Raw genomic sequence first — 19,358 nt, 5'->3', positions numbered from 1 at the left:
CTGTTGTCCCCTTCTCCTCCTGCCTTCAATCTTTCCCAGCAACAGGGTCTTTTCAAATGAGTCAGTTCTTCGCATCAGGTGGCCAAAGTATTGGAGTTTCAGCTTCAGCATCAGTCCTTCCAATGAATATTCAGGGTTGATTTCCTTTACGATGGTTTAATCTCCATGCAGTCCAAGGGATTCTCAAGAGGCTTCTCTAACATCACAGTTCGACAGCATCAATTCTTCAGCCCTCAGCCTTCTTTATGGTCCAACTCTCATTTCCATACATGACTACTGGAAAAACCATAGCTTTGACTAGATGGAACTTTGTTGGCAAAGTAATGTCTCTGCTTTTTAATAGGTTGGTCATAGCTTTTCTTCCAAGGAGCAAGCGTCTTTTAATTTCATGGCTGTGGTCACCATCTGCAGTGATTTTGGAGTCCAAGAAAATAAAGTTTTTTATTTTTGGATCCCCCCAAAATAAAGTCTCTCACTTTTCCCATTGTTTCTCCATCTATTTGCCATGAAGTGATGGGACCAGATGCCATGATCTTGGTTTTCTGAATGTTGGATTTTAAGCCAACGTTTTCACCCTCCTCTTTCACTTTCATCAAGAGGCTCTTCAGTTCTTCGCTTTCTGCCATAAGGGTGATGTCATCTGCATATCCGAGGTCATTGATATTTCTTCCAGCAATCTTGATTCCAGCTTGTGAGTCATCCAGCCTGGCATTTCTCATGATGTACTCTGCATATAAGTTAAATAAGCAGGGTGTCAATAAATAGCCTTGACATACTCCTTTTTGCATTTTGAACTTAGCTTCATGAGAACTTTCAGAATGAAATGCTGGGAAGAAATGTCTCCTGCCTCCACTCCCCCCACCCCTTACATTATCCCCATGCAACTAGTGTGGTGTTTCCAATGCAGGAAATCAGACCATGGTCCTCCCGTGCTCAAAACCCTTCCTCAGCTTTTGTTTATTTCTTAGGCTGCATCTTTCATCACTTGCTCCATCAATTTTTCCACCATAAAAACACCAAAATATTTTTAGTTTCCCGTATCTTTACATGTTCTTTACAACTCCTGTGGCAGAAATGTCTAGTTTTCATCCAGTTTACATTTCCCCCTTTTTCCTAAGTAAAAGACTTTCCAGTTTTTATCTGGGGATATGGCCATATAGAAACACACACTACATTTCTCAGCCTCCCTTACAGAGAAGTGTGACCATGTGATGTTTAAGGAGAGGAAGTACTGATCACCACTTCCAGGAAGTGTCCCTAAAGGTAGGGGACACAAACGTCTTCACCTTTTTTGACTTCCTGCTGGTTGGAATGATGATATGATGACTGGACTCAAGCAGCCATTTTGGATCAGGAGGTGGAGACCATGTGTGTAATATGACAGAGCTACTAAAGTAGACTGAGGCTGGGTTCCTGACATGTTATGTGCCCTGCCAACCCTGGACCACTACCTCTGGACTTCTATATGAAAGAGAAACGACTATTCTCTTTTTAAAGCCATGTTTCTTTGGATTTCCTGCCACCCACAACCAAAACTTAGTCCTTATACACCAACTTCCATGTCCTTGAGTATTTCAGTCCTTGTGCTTGGAATATTCTTTCCTCACTTTGCTCCAACCCCTGTTGATCCTTCAAATTCCTACCTAGACATTACCTTCTCTGCTGCATGCTCCTTGATGGAATTAGCAATTTCCTCTTTTATGATTCCTTTGCATCTTACTTCACAGGGAGCAATTATTGAGCACTTACTGTGTGCCAGGCACTACCCTGAATCCTACATATGCATTCTTCTTTTAATCCTCATGATGACATTTGAGATGGGTAATTATTTTCAAAGTTCCTATTTTACAGATACAAAAACAAAAGCCCTGAAAAGTGATGAAACCATCCCCGGATCACAAACACGATACCTGGTGGAGCCAAGCCTCGAATCCAGGTGTCTGACTGCAAAGTCTTTACTCCTGTGCTGAACCGCCTGTTTCTGCCCCTGTCACAGTGCTGCCATCATCTGTGTACACGTGCCCTCCTCCCATTCCCTCTAAAGCTCGAGGAGGATTGATTCTCACCTGGTCTCCTTGGGCTGCAGCACAGAACCTGGCACTCAGTGAGCACGAGTGTTTGTGAAACTGAAAAGTCTAATGTTCTAAGTCCCCCATTCAAAGCCTCCTGTTTCGGTGCAGGAGGCCCTTGGCAGGGAGGGGTCTTACAGCTCCCACCCCCATAACACTCCTTTCCTCTGGAACTCTTTCCCTGAACCCCTTGGGCTTTTGCATACACGGTTTATTATTTCTGCTTAGGAGACCCTGCAGGAATTCCCTTATACGTTAAGATCCAGTCCAGCTGTCACCTCTGCCAACAGGTCTTCTCCATGTGGACCTGGGGGGCTACCTTCTCACTTGCCTGTAGCTCTTTGTTCAAATCTCTGTTGTATTTCTAATCCCCCTGGGATGTTTTCTCCACCCAACTTTGAGGTCCTTGAGAGTAAGGACCATGGCCTATTTAAATAACGTGGAAAGCCAGTCCTGGTGCCACGAAAGTAAAGATGGAAAAAGACCCCGTCCGCCTGCCGGCCGGCTGGCTAAACGAACAAAAGAACGCAGTGAGCGGGGCGGAGCCAGGGATGGAGGCTTTTCTCCTCGCCGCCACTAGATGGCAGCAGGGTCTCCTGATTGTTGGCCTCCCAGCGAGCCCTTTCCTAAGGGCTCTGTCTTCCTAAGGCAACTGTCTTTGCCTTCACCTCCAGGAACCTGGATGGACTCAGTTCAATAAAACAATTCAGAGAGCTTATCGACCTGGCCCTTTGGTCGGGGTTTGCAGAATCCCAGGTTAGACCATTTCCTATCGGTGAAGCACAAATTCTGAAACCAGACTGCCCAGTGCTGAATTTCGTGCTTGGCCCATTTCCTAGCCCTGTGACCTTGGGCAACTTAACCTCCCTGTGCCTCAGTCTCCCCTTGTGAAGAGTGGGGCTTAGCAAAGTGTCTATCCTGAAACGCTGGAAAGCAACTCTGCTTCCATTTCTTTTTCTTAAATGTCTACTGGAAAGGGCTCCTGGGAGGGGTCTTAAGGCCAGTGTGTCTGTAGCTTTTACATCCCTACCCCTGAAGAAGTTCACAGAGTAGAAATGGGGTGCTGCACCCCAAAGCAGAGAGAGCCGAGAAGGCTGCATCCATGTTGGAGCCCAAGGTGGGGAGGAAGAGGCACACTTGCTGGGAAAGGGGTGGCGTGGGGAGGGGGGATTCTTGGAGGGGGAGCTATTTCTGTGAGATCCACCAGGATGGAGGGAGGGCGGACTGATGAGGGAGGGGCAGCATGGGGGTGGTGCTGGACTCCGGCAGATGACAGGCAGGAGGAGGGGCTGGGGGGGGGACTCTAAGCCTCAGAGGCTGGGGGTGTAGGGTGAGGGCAGGAAGGAGGGCAGGTGTCCCTGGGCTACACCTGTCGACTGGGATATTGGGCTCTGGTCCCTACCAGCCCTCCTCCAATAAGCCCCTCTGGGCCTCCAGGGAGAGGAGGGAGGAGCCTTGCCATATAAACTATATTTTTAGTTCCCTGTGCCTCTCCCCAGCTGCTATAAGACACCTCTCCCCGCCCCCAGCCCGCTTGGCTGAAGGCTTCAGAAGGACAGCTGGGCAGAAGGGGAAACGTGGTCAGTGCAAGGGCCGCTGGTGGGGGCTGGGAGGAGGGCGGGCCCCAGGGGGTCTGGGGCCAGCTTTGGGGGGGTCCTCAAACTCATGCGTGACCTCAGCAGATCCTGCAGGCTCCAGGCCCCAGCCCTGCTCTGAGTCTCATCTGGCGCTGGTCCCGGAGGCAGACTCTGCCAGGAAGGAGCAAGCTGAGCTGGGAGTGGGTGGGAGGCGCTGCCTGGGCTGGCCTCCAAAGGGGCGGCTTCGGGGAGGAGGAGGAGGAAGTGGAGGAGGAATGGGGGTGGCCAAGGTTGAGGGGACCTACAGCTTTGAAGATCCAAAATGTTCTTTCTTGCCATCTTTGGTTCCCCACGGTGGAGTCTTAAAGTGTAACACCTCTTCCCGCCCCCAGATTCACTGGGGCGGGGCCGCGGGGGGCGGGGAGCGGGGTGTGAGTTGTTAGCTGCACAAGGGTTCATGAATTTCCAGGTCACCTTTGAAAGAGAGAGTTTGGTGCACAGTCACCTGGGCCTCAAACTTGTGCAGGGGGAGCTGGAAGCCCCTTGCTAGAGAGTTCTCAGTATGTAAGTGAGGAGAGGTGGGAGTCACGGGGAGCAAGGTGGAGAATGGCCTTTTTTGACTAGACAGGCTCCTGGCTTACCTTGCCAGCAGAGGGCATTCAGTTAAAAAGCCTTGGGGATGTGCAGTCTGGACAAGAAAAATCTTAGGTGAGCCTGAAACTTCTTTCAGCTGGTTCTCTACATTCCCAAGGAGCACCAGAGAGCCAGGACAAGGGAGTGAGCTTGACAAGAAGGCATACTTTGGTTTTTAGAAAGTGAGTTCGCTGCTCCTAGAAGTATTCAAGCAGATTATGATCTGTAGGGAAAATTCCTGCATTTAGTGGAGGGGTCTCCCAACCTCGGGGTCTAATGCCCAATGGTCTGAGGTGGAGCTGATGTAATAACAATAGAAATAAATTGCACAATGAATGTAGTGCGCTTGAATTATCCCCAAACCATCCCCCCACCCCCGGTCCATGGAAAAACTGTCTTCCACGAAACCAGTCCCTGATGCCAAGAAGGTTGGGGACCGCTGATTCAGTGGGAACTTTGATACCATCTAGGCCTCTGTAAGTTTCAAGATCCTATGTCCCTACGATTCTAGATTACTCTTTCTTTAGTTTTCTGACTCTGAATGTAGAACCCAAGTTTTCAGGGTGGTGAAAGTTGAACACTCTGGCCCTCTAGAACTGTAACTCTAGGATCTCAAGTGTCCAGAATTTGAAGACTTGAGGATGATTCTATATGTTTCAGATTTTCCCATTCAAAGGATTCTATAATATGAAAGGGAAGAAGAGGAAGAGGCAGGTCTCCCTTGGTGGGATCTAGTTCTGCCCCACTGGGTGTCAGACTAACTCACCTGTATGTGTGTATGCATAAGCTTGTAAGGCTGCAGAAAACTTTGCATGCAGAAGCAGCCTGGCTTTCCTATTCTGTGCCTTTCCAGTTTCCCTGCCCCGGCTATTAGAAGGCTGTCACAGGGATAATTATAGCCCCCAAACAAAGCTGGTGGCTGCAGGTAGCCATAGCAACTGCTAGGTACCGCCAGTTCTGTTACAGAGACGTGTAAGTACAAACAGATGTTGGTCCCTCCTATTAACTTAAAAGGTAAAACTTAAAAGGTTCATCAACTTCAAAGCCATGGGTTTCCATGAACTTGCCAGTTAATGAGGGTGCCTGCTAAGGGGGTGACAGCTTCATATTAAACACTTTAGTGCTGGTAACAAGTTGATGAAATTTTAAGTACTCAGGCCATCCTTGGAAAACTCAGGAGGCTGGAGATGGGACAAGGGCTGTGGATTGGGCTGTTGGTTCCAGCTCTGCTGCTTACCAGCTTCGGGCGGGTGTACAAGGTCTCCAAGCCTTTGTTTCTGAACAGCCATGTGGGATAACAATGAGTCCCGCTCTGCCAGCCCCTCAGGGATGTGCTGAGGTTCTCAGGGCACTGGGTAGAAGGGTTTTGCAAGTGGCATAGCCAGGGCTGGGGATTTAAATGGGAACCAGTGATGCTGATTCTTTCAGGGGTGTCCCCAATGGGCCTCAGGGGTTGGTTCAGACTGGGGGCAGCTCGCTGCTGCTTCTGCTCTTCTCTCTGCTCTTCCTTCTGCACTTCCCTCCCATACTGATGAGCTCACCCTCCAGCAAGGAGCCAGGACTAGGAGCTGAGACCTCAGCAAACTCTCTCAGAGTGGCCTTTCTCTTTGATCCTGAGCCTGGCACAGAGTCAGCCCTTGGTAGCAGGATGGGGAATGGACAAATGAACAAATGTTCGGCTAGGTCTGTGTTGCGGTACGTGGGCTTCTCTTGTGTGGCCCCCAGGCTCTGGTTGCAGCCTGCATGGGCTCAGTAGTCGCAGTGTGCAGGCTCTCTAGTAACAGCTCTTGGGCTTAGTGGGCACACGGGATCTTACTTCCTTGACCAGGGATCGAACCCACGTCCCCAGCATTGGAAGGCAGATTCTTTACCACCTGACCACCAGGGTAGTCTCTTAGTTACTCATTTTACAACTGAACCTTTCACTGTGAAAGCTGAATGACTTCTGGAGATATACCAACTCAGTGTCCTGGGTTAACATGGATCCTCACGTGTGGTTTCAGGAGCACATTGTCAAGAAGGGGCCTGTGTGCTTCTGGTCTCTTTGGTTGTTAGGAGTCCGCTGACTCAATATCTAAACAGGGATCACTCAATGATACACAAAAGGTCACACAGGAAGTGTGATGGTCACCCTGGAACTGAAATGGGAGCAGGCTTTACCAGAATCAGAATGGAGACCCAAGGTTGTTCTGGGGAAGCTCTGAGTTTGGGGGTCTTACTTGGTGCTAACCATGGAACCCTTTCACCTAGCATTTCCTACCACCTAGCCAATTCTTATCAATCATCTCTGTTCATATTTTAAAGAGGGGATCTGATTGGTGTAGTTAATAGACACTGGCTGTTTGACAGAGCCATGCCATTGGCTGCCTCTAATTAGGTCCCAGCCTTGGTTCAATCAGCTGTGACTAGCCGTGGAATTTGGGAGAGGACATGACCTTGGGGGCTGGGGCAGGGCAGTTATCTTTAGAAAGAGCTGTGTATGTAGGGCAGTCATAACTGACAGGTCCAATACAGTCCCAGGGTGGCCAGGACACCTGATGTTTATCCTTGCTGAGTCTCGTGGTCCACAGCTATAAAATGGGATGATGCTTTCTACCTTGCTGGGGCATTGGGAAGACTAGATTAGTCTTGCCCGAGGAGGCACTTTGTAAACTGTAAAGTTCTGTGTAGACCCTGATCATAGCGCCACATAAACTGAACTGTAATGTTATTCCTCTTACTTATCTCTCTCCCTAGGAGATTGAACACCACGATGTGTTTTATCTGGTTTGTGTCCTCAGCATGTAGCAGTTTCTGACACACAGTAGGTACCTTATAACAGTTTGTTGGGTGGATGGCAGAATGGTGGATAGATGGATGGATGGATGATGGACGGATGGACGGATGGTGGGTGAGTGGATAGAGGGGTTGATGGATGGATGGATGGATGGGAAGATGGATGAATGAAAAATAAAGGTTGATCATTCTCTTGCCTTCCTGGGAAGGCCATTCACCTTTTAAATTCAGTGAACCTTTATTCAGTTCAACTTGGTATACAGCACTGTGCAAGGCCCACAAAACACTCAGATGAAGGAAACAAAGCTCCTGCACATGGTAACCAAAGTAAAGTGTTTGGGAGCACGGATTCAGGGGCCTGACTTCCTGGTTCAAAACCCAGCTCTTCCATCAGCTATCTGTGTGACTGTGGCACATCTCCTTAACTTCCCCTCCACGAGGTGGGGGTAATGTCTATATTTATCATATAGGGCTGTCGGGAGACTAAACGAGTTACCAAATGTAAAGTGATTAGAATAGAGCCTGGCACCTGGGAAAGTCTCTGAGTATTGGGTGCTAGGGTACTAACGGAGAAGCCAGTATGGATACAAAGAAATGTGATGCAATGAGGTAAGCAGTGTGACAGGAACACATGCGAATAGGTGGAAAGGGCAGGCAGTTAATTGTGCCTTGAGGGGGCACATGACGCACAATTTTTCAGAGGAAAATATCTGAACAATATTTGAGCTTTCTGGGTGGAGTGGGAAAATGCAGGCTCCAAGAGGGTATGGATCTGCCTGGGTTCACCCAGTTATAAGCAGGAAACCATCGAGGTTCCTTCCCACCACTCTGAAAAGTGAGAGGCATTCTGGCAAAGTGGGCTTCTAGACGGTGGGCAAAGAGACTGCTAAGGCCAGGACAGTCCCAGGGCCAAGCCAGGGTGCCTGCTGCCCTGGGCTTAGAGATATGACAGGTCCTCTTGGGGTGGCTGACAGCAGGGGGAGTTGGGTTTCAGGCCACTGGCGTCAGCCCTAGCCTTGCCCTTTCTGTTGGCCTCTGAGAGTCCAAACAGTGGCCCAGCCTCCTCCCCACTCTCCGCACACACAACCCCACCACCACCACACCCGTGACCTGAGTTGGCCTACCTCCCCACAATGGCACCTGCCTCAAAATAGCTTCCATGTGAGGGCTAGAGAAAGGAAAAGATTAGACCCCTACATGAGAGAGGGGGGTGGGGAGGAGGGAGAGAGAGAGTGAGTGAGCTGTCAAGTGATCCCTGTTAAGCATCTGGGAAGGTATAAAATCCCTCTGGGGCCAGGCAGCCTCAAACCCCAGCTGTCGGAGACAGGACACCCAGTCAGTCCGCCCTTGTTCTTTTTCTCTTCTTCAGACTGCGCCATGGGGCTCAGCGACGGGGAATGGCAGTTGGTGCTGAATGCCTGGGGGAAGGTGGAGGCTGATGTCGCAGGCCATGGGCAGGAGGTCCTCATCAGGTAAAAGGAAGAAATCCCACTGCCCCTGTCACCTCCTTCCTCAAGGTCAAGAATGCTTGCCTGCAAGGTGGAACGTTTGCCCCGGGGTTGACCAGTTGGCTGCTGTGTTAATTAACTTTGTTAAACCCCCTACTTGGTTCTCCTGTGTTTTTATGTATCAGAGGTTGGAATCAGGAAAGCAGATCCATTTCACACTTGTGCTAGCAGCTGGGAGGAGCTTTGATGATCAAATCCTTGATGCTTAGAGCCCACCAGAAGGAATCCTAAAATTATAGCTAGAATTAACAAGAAAGGTCTGAGAGGTCTTTCTCACCTCACCTAATGGATGAGGACACAAAGGACCTAAGAAGGGAAGGATGACCCCAGAGTCACAAGTTCATTAAAGTCTGTAAAATGCCAAGGATTAAGACACGGCCTTCAAGATGAGATATGTGGTTCTACACCTGGCTCTGCCACCGAGCTGTTGTGTGACCTTTGGGAAAGCACATAACTTCTCTGAGCCTCAGTTTCTTCTCCTATAAAATGGGAGGGGGGGGGGGAATCCTAATATCTACATTATACAGTAGAAGTAAGAATTAAATAAAATGCTGCAGCCAAGGGGCCCAGCATAATTCCTGGCATAGAGTGAGTTCCAAAAGATGTCAGTAACTCTTGGAGATGAAGCTTAGAATTGGGCCCTTTAAAGTATAATAATAATAATAGTAATTATTATTATTTTAGCTGTGTTGGGTCTTTGTTGCTTTCTCTAGTTTTGGTGAGCAGGGGCTGCTCTTCATTGCCATGCATGGGCTTCTCATTGCCGTGGTTTCTCTTGCTGGGGAACACAGGCTCCAGGTGCAGGAACGCAGGCTCCGTAGTTGCGGCTCTAGGGCTCTAGAGCGTGGGCTCAGTAGTTGCGGGGCATGGGCTTAGTTGCTCGGCGGTATATGGAATCTTTCCAGATCAGGGATCCAACCCATGTCTCCTGCATTGGCTGGCAGATTCTTATCCATTGTGCCACCACAGAAGTCCCTAATCTTGACTTTTGATGTTGGGTATGTCTTTTGAAGGCTCAGAATAATCTCCACGCACATCTTGCCTTCTTTAGCAAGGGATTCCTGAATAAAGAAACACCCTCCCCGCCCCCCACCCCCCAAAATTCTAAGTTTTGTAAGCAGAGGGTGGCTGTGGTTCAGAAATAGAACCTCATGTTCTCATTGCCTTCTTCGCCAAGTGGTGATAGACTCCCCTCTCCTCCTGGTCCTTTCTCATGCTCTGGGCAGCGTGAGTCAAAAGCGTACATCGACATTTCTGCGCCTGGTAGGAGGTGGGCCCTGGTTGCCATGAGTGAATGGATTGTCCTTTACACTTTATAGATGAATTTCTCCTTCTTTATGAGTCAGAGCAGGTTTTCCTCTCCCATTTAGACACCCTTTCAGCCTCCCCCAGGCTTCACCCATTTCCAGCTCCCATGTCTGGGAGAATGACCCAGACATAAGCTATAAGCTCTATTATCTGGAGTTTCAGCCTTAGTGGCCCATGCCAAAAACACATGAGAAAGGATGGTCAAGTTCCCTGTTGAATCTAACTGGCATCTTGGGGTTTTCCTTTGTGTCTTTTTCCTCTTATGCCTCTGTCAGTTGGCTACTGGCACTGCAAGAGGTCCCATTTGGTTGGACAGAAGACTCTCCAAAGTGGACATCAACTCCTCAGCTCTCCCTTTGCTGTGTGACCTTGGACAAGTCACTAATCCTCTCTGGGTCCCATTTCCCTATTTGTTGAATGGAGGGATTACCTTCATGGTCTCTGAGATCCCTGCCCACCCCCATGCCTTGGCATTCTTTGAGTCCTGGATCCTGCCTTGCTTTTGGAGAGGAGGCAGGGTAGCTGAGTGGGAGACCAGTTTGCCAAAAAGGAGTCTTTCCCAGGTGATCTGGGGGCTGTCAGCCCTAAGTCAGTGACTTGGAGGTCTGGAAGGAGACTTGGGGTATCGTATCATGGGAGAAACAGCCCCTCCCTTCCCAGTGGATCAGAGAAAACTGCCAGGGGCAGGAGCCAGGGGCAAGACGTGATGCTGGAGACTGCCGACCCCTGGCAGGCCCCAGACAGCCTGATGCCCCATCACATCTTAAGCTGAAGACATGCAGAAACCACGCCGACGGCTTCTGCCCTCTTGGTATTTGGGGGCCAGGGACAGGGAGAAGGGGATGCTGACTTCCAGGGTGCCCTGTGAGAAATGACCTTGTGATTCTGTTCCAGATGCCGAACCTGGGTTTTCTTACTCTTCTTGAAAAGGTCATTTCTCCCACTCCTCTGGTTATGACAGATAGCAAATTCTGTTCGGTCTGTTAATAAAACTCTGAGGGCTTCACTGCAAGCATGTGATCATTATGTCCTAGAACATAATAGCTGGAAGGTCAGTTGCAGAGTCTGGCTCCAGGAAACGGGGGTTTTTAGGAGGGCGGAGGCAGCTGAAGAGGGCTTTGGGCCCCTGCCTTTCCTTCTTTTCCCCCAGATCTTTCCTGCTTTATTTATTTTTGCATTTGAACAAAGGATTTCGAGGCTATGGAAAATTGGGAAGTCACTGCTGGTGGCCAGTATGTCTCATGTCACCGGGAGGAAACATGGCTCAAGAGTCCCAGTCAACCAATGGCAGCTACAGACAGAACCCAAGATTCCCAATCCTAGTGATGACGATGGTGGTGGTGAGGATGGTGATGATGGAGCTGGTGAGGATGATGGGGGTGATGGTGGTGATGGTGATCGTGGCCTAGAGCTTTTGATGAGGACAGCAAACATGTAAATATGTTACACACTGATTGCTAGGCCCTGTGTTACGTGTTCATGTATATTAACTCATTTCAGCCTCACAGTAACCTCATGAGGTGGACGTTATTATAATCCCCACGTTTAACAGAGAAGTTAAGTGACTTGCCTGAAGTCCCAAAGCTGGAGTTCAAGTCCAGCAGCCTGGATCAGCGTTGCCACTCCTGAACCCTATACCACGTCGTCCCGCAGTCTTAGCATACAAGAGATGCGTTCCCACCCTCGTCTGGTTCTTCGGTTCTAGAGCAGAGAAGAATTTATGCAGGCCTGGGAGCGCCTTCTATCTTTCATGTGGGTGTCTGGTTGGGTCTCAGCTCAGAGCACAGCTGGGAACTGGCCTCCTTTCCCGCTGACCTGTAATAAACTAGGCAGGTTGACGATAGGATTGAAGATGAAAGCACAAGGCAAGCGCGTGCTTCTGAAACCCTGGAAGAAAAGCCCCACCCACCCATGTCTACAGGGTGAGGGCCTTCCAGCTGCTCATTTTCTGAGTTGCCACTGTCACAAGTTCCCAGGTAGGACCTTCTGTGGCTTCCCAGGGACTCCCAGCTGCCGGCTTGGGGGCAGTGGAGGGAGGCAGCTGTAGAAAGGAAGATCTGATGGGCATTCAGAAGCCAGGTTTTTCTGCAGTGTTAAAGTAAATCCGGGGTTCCCTCTCTGGCTGACAAGTGCTAAGAGTGTAGGGTGAGGTCCGGGTTGGAGGGGTCAAGCCTTAGAACTTGGAAGCTGAGAAATCAACTTTTTGGTTTAAGATAGTTGATCCAAGACCCAGAGGAGCTGAGTGACTTTTTCAACATCACAGCAGAGGCAGAACTGGGGCCAGAACTCAGCTTTCATGATTCTCAGTGCTTAGTCTCTTCCCCAGACATCCGGGGGTCTCCCAAGATGTCTCAGACCCCTGGTGGCCTTGGATCCCAGGTCCTCGGTCCTCTTCTTCCCCAGAGAGTCTCCCTCCAGTGTCCCGACCTTCACCTGTGGGTTCTGGGTCTTGCATCTGTCAGGCAGGAGTTCAAGGATCATTGTCGCCAGATAATAATAGTCAGGATCTCAGGGACCCTGAGGTGAAAAGTGCTGGAGATGAGCTGTCAGTGATGTAGAAGGGTTGGCCGGGGCCCCAGATGAGGTAGTGACATTGAGCATGGCTGTGGGCAGCACTGGGTGTTCTGGGAAGGCAGGAGGGACATGCCCTTGGGGGAAGGGGGCGCTCCCTGTCTGTGCTATGCCCGTGTGTGTGTGTGTGTGTGTGCATGAGCTTACGTGTGATTATGGGTATGTGCCGTGAGACACTTGTGCACACTGGAGTGTGTCTGCAGTTAGGTTTAAGGGTGTTCTAGAGCCAGGAAATCACAAAAGAGAAAGCTTTCAAGGAACTGAAGCCATCAGACAAGAGGAGGGAAAGTCCAGCAGACAGGGTCACTCTGGCAGAGGTTTCCGGGTGCAACACAAAAGAGAGAGCATGAGTTATGGAACCATTTGTGTGGGTTCGTGTCTGGGCTCTGCTACTGACCAGACATGTGACCCTGGAAAAGTCACCTACCTCTGTGGTCTTCCCTTTGCCCATGAGTGAAATGGGAAAAATCTCTCCCTCCTCCCCGTGGCAGGTATGACTCCCTTTAACGATCCCCACCTTTCTGCAGAATGAAAGACTGAAGTCTGAGGCAACAGGTGACTCCTTGGATCACTGCGGCCAGCTCACTGGGTCCCTGGCAAGAGTGGGGGCCTGGTCTTTGGCAGATGGCTCCCATTAGAGATTCTCACCGTCAGTACTGGGAAAAACAGGGAGGCAGAGCAAAATAAGCAAGCGCTTTCTGAGCCTGAGAGCTGTTCAGACTAGAAAAGCTGTCACATGGAGTAGTGAGCCTCCTGAAGCTGGAAGTATTTAAGCGGCCAAAGGATGATCCTCGGGCAGGAAGCTGCAGAGATGGTCCCCTGCATGGACTACATTTTGAGTCACTCAGACCTGATTTCAGTCTGGCTCATCTGCAGCCCAGCTATGTGATATTGAGCTAGGACCTCATACTCCTTAGCCTCTGTTCCCTCATATATAAAATGGGGATAATACATCACCAAAGGGAAGTGCAAGTGGAGAGCCTAGCGTGGGCCTGGCGCACAGCACATACTCCACAAATCCTTTAGCCCCCGTGCTCCTCCCTGCTCCACGGTGACACGTCTAGTCATCTTTGCTCCCAACAGCTTAGAGCAAATGGGGGCGAGGCCAGGTACCATGCAGATGTTTTTCCTTCCAGCCTTTCACAGTAACAATGAAGCAGATGATGATGCTAAAAATAGTAATAGCAAGCATTTATAGGACACTTCCTGTGTGACCCTCAGCCTATACCATCTCATTCAATTTAATCCTCACACTTCTATAGGGAGGGACTCGTTATCCCTATTCCTTGGATGGGGAGACTGAAGCACAGAGAGGTGAAGCGAATTGCCACAGTCACACAGCTAGCAACTGGGAGGGTGTGGATTTGAACTTGAGTCTGGCCACCTCCTGACCCCTGTGTCTAACTCAAGCCCTCCTTGTACCCCTCAGGCTCTTCACAGGTCATCCCGAGACCCTGGAGAAATTTGACAAGTTCAAGCACCTGAAGACAGAGGCTGAGATGAAGGCCTCCGAGGACCTGAAGAAGCATGGCAACACGGTGCTCACGGCCCTGGGGGGTATCCTGAAGAAAAAGGGTCACCATGAGGCAGAGGTGAAGCACCTGGCCGAGTCACATGCCAACAAGCACAAGATCCCTGTCAAGTACCTGGAGGTGAGTGGCGGGTCCCGGGTGGCTGGGAGGATGGAAGGGGAGGCCTCGAAGACCTGAGATTTGGGTTCAAGTCCCAGCTCAGTTATAACTTGCTGAGTGACCTATGCTGTTCCTCTTTATCCCCCAGTTTTCTCATCTGTAAAGTGGGCTGCTACCCACTTGGCCTTCCTCCTGGGTCATTGAGAGTAAACATATTTTTCCCCCAAATGAGTATCTTATTACCAAGAGAGAAGTGACTGTGAAGTACACAGCTTGCCTTCTGTCTACGGGTAGGCACCACTATCCCACCCTCTCGACAGATGAGGAAACTGAGGCACAGAGAGGTTAAGCAGCTTGCCCCTGGTCACAGAGGCACCAAGTAGCAGAACCAGGATTCAGACTAGGTCTCTATTCCTCCAGAAACCCAGCTCCTAGTCTCTGTGCCACTGCAAGTTGGACATACACAGGACTCATGTGGCAGGAGTTCAGTAGCTGGGGCTTAATTCTGGGTGGGAATTATTAGTTCCAGCATCTTTACGGATGAAGAGAGGGCGCCTCAGGTGTCCAAGGCATAAGCAATTGGCTTGAATCTCCTGTGATGGACTGAGAAGTTGGGTGGGCTGGGGAGAGTCTGAGTTTCAAGTCCTGTGTCTAGACCCAGTGGGTGGAGGGATATGGCAAGAAGGAGAACTAGGAAACTGGGGGATAAAAGGCCCTGAGGCTATCACCCCCGAGGATGGGGCCACAGGCAGTTTGGTGCAGCAGTGAAGGTAAGGTTAGTCATGAAAACTTCTGGTTAGGATGGGCTATGAGAAGCAGTTTGCATGGGTCACTGCATGGAACTTTCACGATTACCCCCATGAGCTTAGGAACTGCATTCAGTGTTGTCTTTTTCTCTTACAAAAGAAGTTCAGAGGTCAGGAGCCCAGAGCTGGTGTGGGAGCCCCATAGGTACCGGGGATGCAGGCTCTTTCTGTGTTGGCATCCTTGGCATAAATATGGTGTCTACCCTCAAAGTTGACTCGTGGTCCAAGATAGCTGCTGGAGCTCCAGCCTTCTGGTCCATATTCCAAACAGAGAGCAGGAGGAAGAGACAAAGGCTGTCTTTTGAGAAACCCCAGGCATCTCACCTAACAGTGTTATTTACATCTCACTGTCCAAAAGTTAGTCATGAGATCATGTCTATCTGTGTGGAAAGCTGGGAAATGTAGTCTATTGCCACTCCAAATACAAACTAGTGTTCTCTTACAAGGAAGAAGGTGAAAATGGCCATTGGGCAGGTAAACAGCATTCTCTTCCCCAGGCAGGGACTCTTCTCATCCCCACTTTACTGATTTGGAAACTGAAGGCTCAGAGAGGTTGAGTAGCTTGCTCCCAGTCACACAGCATATAAGCCAGGAGGGACAGTCTGATCTATGTTATTCTGGAACTTGCGCTCTTAATTCCTCATGGTGCAACGTCTCCTGTGAACAACCACCATCACCATTGTCTTCAGCCCCACCATCCAGCTCCCCTGCTTGCCCTCCCAAAGGTTACTGTGAAACTGTTAGCTACTCAGTTGTGTCTGACTCTTTGTGACCCTCTGGACTGTAGCCTGTCAGTCCAGCCTCCTCTGTCTATGGAATTCTCCAGGCAAGAATACTGGAGTGGGTTGCCATGCCCTCCTCCAGGGGATCTCGAACCCAGGTCTCCTGCATTGTAAGCAGATTCTTTACCCTCTGAACTACCGGAGAAGCCCCACCTGCTCTCCCGCATCACACACAAACAATTCTGCCTGCCCATCTCAGCATCACAGACATGAGGAACAGTTCCTGCCCCTGGGATTCTGCACAAATGGTGCTTTCGCCTCCCCATCTTCTCTCGGCAAATCCCTGTTCATTCTCCAAGGCCCAGCGCAGAAGCCACCTCTTCAGTTCTGGCCCACGAGGCAGTCAGCTGCTCCACCTGCCAGCCCTCCCCAGCAAAGGCATTTATTTCAGCCCTGCCGTGGCGCCTGCCGGCTGTATTGTAATTTATCTCTTTACCCAGCTGTCTCCTGGCTGGGACAGGAGCTCCTCAAGGTCAGACCCTGGCTTCTTCCATATTTGAACCCCAGTGACAGGCAGGGGGCTCACAAACCAGCTTGAATGATGGATCCCATCTCCAGGGAGGAGCAGACAGGCTTAGAGAGAAACCAGTGCGGTCTAGAAATAGGACTGCCAGCTAGCAGACTAGAACCGGGTCTACTTAAAACAAGTTTGAAAAGAAAGTGGAAGTGAAGTCACTCAGTCGTGTCCAATTCTTTGCGACCCCATGGACTGTAGCCCATCAGGCTTCTCCATCTATGGAATTTTCCAGGCAAGAGTACTGGAGTGGTTGCCATTTCCTTCTCCAGGGGATCTTCCTGACCCAGGGATCAAACCCAGGTCTCCCGCATTGCAGGTAGACGCTTTACCATCTGAGCTACTGCAAAAAATTAAGACAGCGCCCCGCGTCTGCTGTTCCCTTCACTGTGGAACCTTTGTCTATGTTCTTCATGAGAAATTGCTCCTTCTCATCCATTAGCAAGGGGGCCCCAGAGGGTGCTGGGTGCTGAAGTCTTTTCTCAGTCTTCTAGCTGCCCCAGCCCACAATTTTCCTAGTATTAGTGACTCAGAAGTTGACTCAGGAAAGGCTGAATTGAGGGACCCAAAGGAGTCAGGATCTCTGTCTTACATGTGAGGTCATCCGTGGAGGTCAGGGTGGAACTGGGCCTGGAACCTGGGTCTCCAAGTTCTCGCTAGGTCAGCCCATCCCCTCACTTGGCTTTGTTACGTTTATGACATTAAAAGGGAATTAAACACATGTCCCCCCCGATGCCCAGCAGTGGGTGTCTGTGGCGCTGTCCTGGCTTCTGGCCAAGCGGGGTTTACTAGGTGCTGACATTTGTGCTCCTGAGGCTGCCCTGCACGTGCTCCCCTCACCCCCACCCATCAGCTTTTGGCCACTTGTACCCTGGATGCCGGAGAATATGAACAAACCCACCAGTGGTGGCCTCTGTCTCCCTGGCTCTGGCTGTTGTTTGTCCACAGTCCCCTGGGTGCAGATTCCAGCTCTCCCATCCACTTGCAACATGACCTCAGTCTGGCCTCTGTAAAATGACACCCCTTGTCCACAGGCCACGGCTGAAATTGGCATCAAATCTTTCTGAACTGTTGAAAAAGCAAGTAGCTTCTTACTATATAAGGTTGCTCAGTCCCTTAAAGCAGCCCTGTGCTGTGGAGATGTTTGCACCCATCTTTCTGGGCATGACAATGTGGATGGTAGAGCCAACAGTGATGGTGAGGCTGCTGTAACATATGATCAGTCTTGGGCCCAAGCATAGGGCTGGTCCCTTTCCTCTTCCTCTCTCTCCTTCTCTTCCACCAATGCTTCTGAGGACCAGCTCCGTGCTTGGCGCAGAAAATAAGATGTTCTGATCACCCTCCCGCCACTATCCCTCCAAAAGGCTACTGAAAGAGATCACCATCCTAAGCCATTAAATGCAAAAATTAAATCCACACACATGGAAGTATTTTCTAGACTTTCTGATTGCAAAATCCTGGATTAGAACCATGTAATAGGTTGGGTCCTCATCCTGAGCTGAACCTCCAATACCTTGGCTATCTGATGTGGAGAGCCAACTCATGGGAAAAGATCTTGATGCTGGGAAAGATTGAGGGCAGGAGAAGGGGCAACAGAGGATGAAATGGTTAGATGGCATCATTGACTCAATGGACAGGAGTTTGAGCACATACAGGGAGATAGTGAAGGACAGGGAAGCCTTGCGTGCTGCCGTCCATGGGGTTGCAAAGAGTCTGACAGGACTGAGTGACTGAACAATAAAACATCCTGAACATAGTAGAGGGGGGTAGCGTGTATGCATGCTAAGTCGCTTCAGTCATGTCCAATTCTGTGACCCTAGGGACTGTAGCCCATCTCTGTCCATGGGATTCTCCAAGCAAGAATCCTGGAGTGGGTTGCCATGCTCTCCTCCAGGGGATTTTCCCAACCCAGCGACTGAACCCATGTCTTCTGCATCTCCAGCACTGCAGGTGGATTCTTTACTCTGAGCCACCTGGGAAGCCCCTGGTTGGGGGTGGGGGTAGCCAACCCACCAAGCCATGTGACTGTGACCACAAGCCCAAGGCCTGACCTTTCCTCCTCTGTATTAAGATGGGCCTCTATTATCCCATCTGTACTTATCTCATGGGTTGTGGGGATTAGAGGAGTTAATCCATGGAGGCCGCTCAGAAGTGTGCCTGATATATAATAAATACTCAGTAAATGGCCCTGCAATAAAGCAAAGCTGGGGCTGGGGTTGATTCCCATCTGGCCCCTGGCTTGTCCTGCCAGTGACCAGCACCCCTCTGCTCCTGTCCCTGCAGTTCATCTCGGACGCCATCATCCATGTTCTACATGCCAAGCATCCTTCAGACTTCGGTGCTGATGCCCAGGCTGCCATGAGCAAGGCCCTGGAACTGTTCCGGAATGACATGGCTGCCCAGTACAAGGTGCTGGGCTTCCATGGCTAAGCCCCACCCCTGTGCCCCTCACCCCACCCACCTGGGCAGGGTGGGCGGGGACTGAATCCCAAGTAGTTATAGGGTTTGCTTCTGAGTGTGTGCTTTGTTTAGGAGAGGTGGGTGGAAGAGGTGGATGGGTTAGGGGTGGAGGGAGCCTTGGGAGAGGCCTGGGGACCAGGCTTTCAGTGGAGGGTCATCAACTTGGGAACCATGAGAAGCTTGACTGTGGCTGGCTGAGTCTGGGTCAAACTCAACTTTCCTTTCACCTCAATGCCAACCCAATTCCTACCAACCTCTAAACTGACCTGCACCTTTACCCTCACCTTAAATCCCCAATCCGAGCTGTCAACATAAACTCCAGCCTAATTCTCTGACCCCATCACCCAGCCCCTTGAAGACAGCAGAGTGTCTTGCTTGCCCTGAGAAGGAAGTGTGGGCCGGGTGGGACGGCCACACCCAGCCCTAGGGAGGCATGGAGGCATGGTGTCTGCAACATAAATGTCCCTTCTCAGGTAGGGGAGTGACACCTGGTTTAATAAAGGATTTCTCACATCACAGTCTCTGTCTGGTGTTTTTCATCCCTTAGAGCAGGGGTCCCTAACCTCTGGGATCTCATAACTGATGATCTGAGGTGGAGCTGATGTAATAATAATAGAAATAAAATGCACAATAAAAGTAATGCACTTTAGTCATCCTGAAACCATCCCCCATCCCCCACCTCCACCCCTCACACCCGTCCATGGAAAAGTCGACTCCCACGAGA

The 19,358-nt window shown here is 50.3% G+C and overlaps 1 protein-coding gene across 1 annotated transcript; it reads left to right on the top strand.

The window, feature by feature from the left end:
* The first annotated feature begins 8,359 nt into the window (after positions 1–8,359).
* On the top strand, positions 8,360–19,152 carry MB (myoglobin). Its single transcript, NM_173881.2, has 3 exons — positions 8,360–8,526; positions 13,871–14,093; positions 18,458–19,152. The coding sequence occupies exons 1-3, from the start codon at positions 8,432–8,434 to the stop codon at positions 18,602–18,604; spliced, it is 465 nt and encodes a 154-aa protein (NP_776306.1). The 5' UTR covers positions 8,360–8,431; the 3' UTR covers positions 18,605–19,152.
* The last annotated feature ends 206 nt before the right edge of the window (positions 19,153–19,358 follow it).

The sequence above is a fragment of the Bos taurus genome, chromosome 5, assembly GCF_002263795.3.
Source record: "Bos taurus isolate L1 Dominette 01449 registration number 42190680 breed Hereford chromosome 5, ARS-UCD2.0, whole genome shotgun sequence".
Classification (NCBI taxonomy): domain Eukaryota; kingdom Metazoa; phylum Chordata; class Mammalia; order Artiodactyla; family Bovidae; genus Bos; species Bos taurus.
This window is presented reverse-complemented; position numbering and strand designations above follow the sequence as displayed.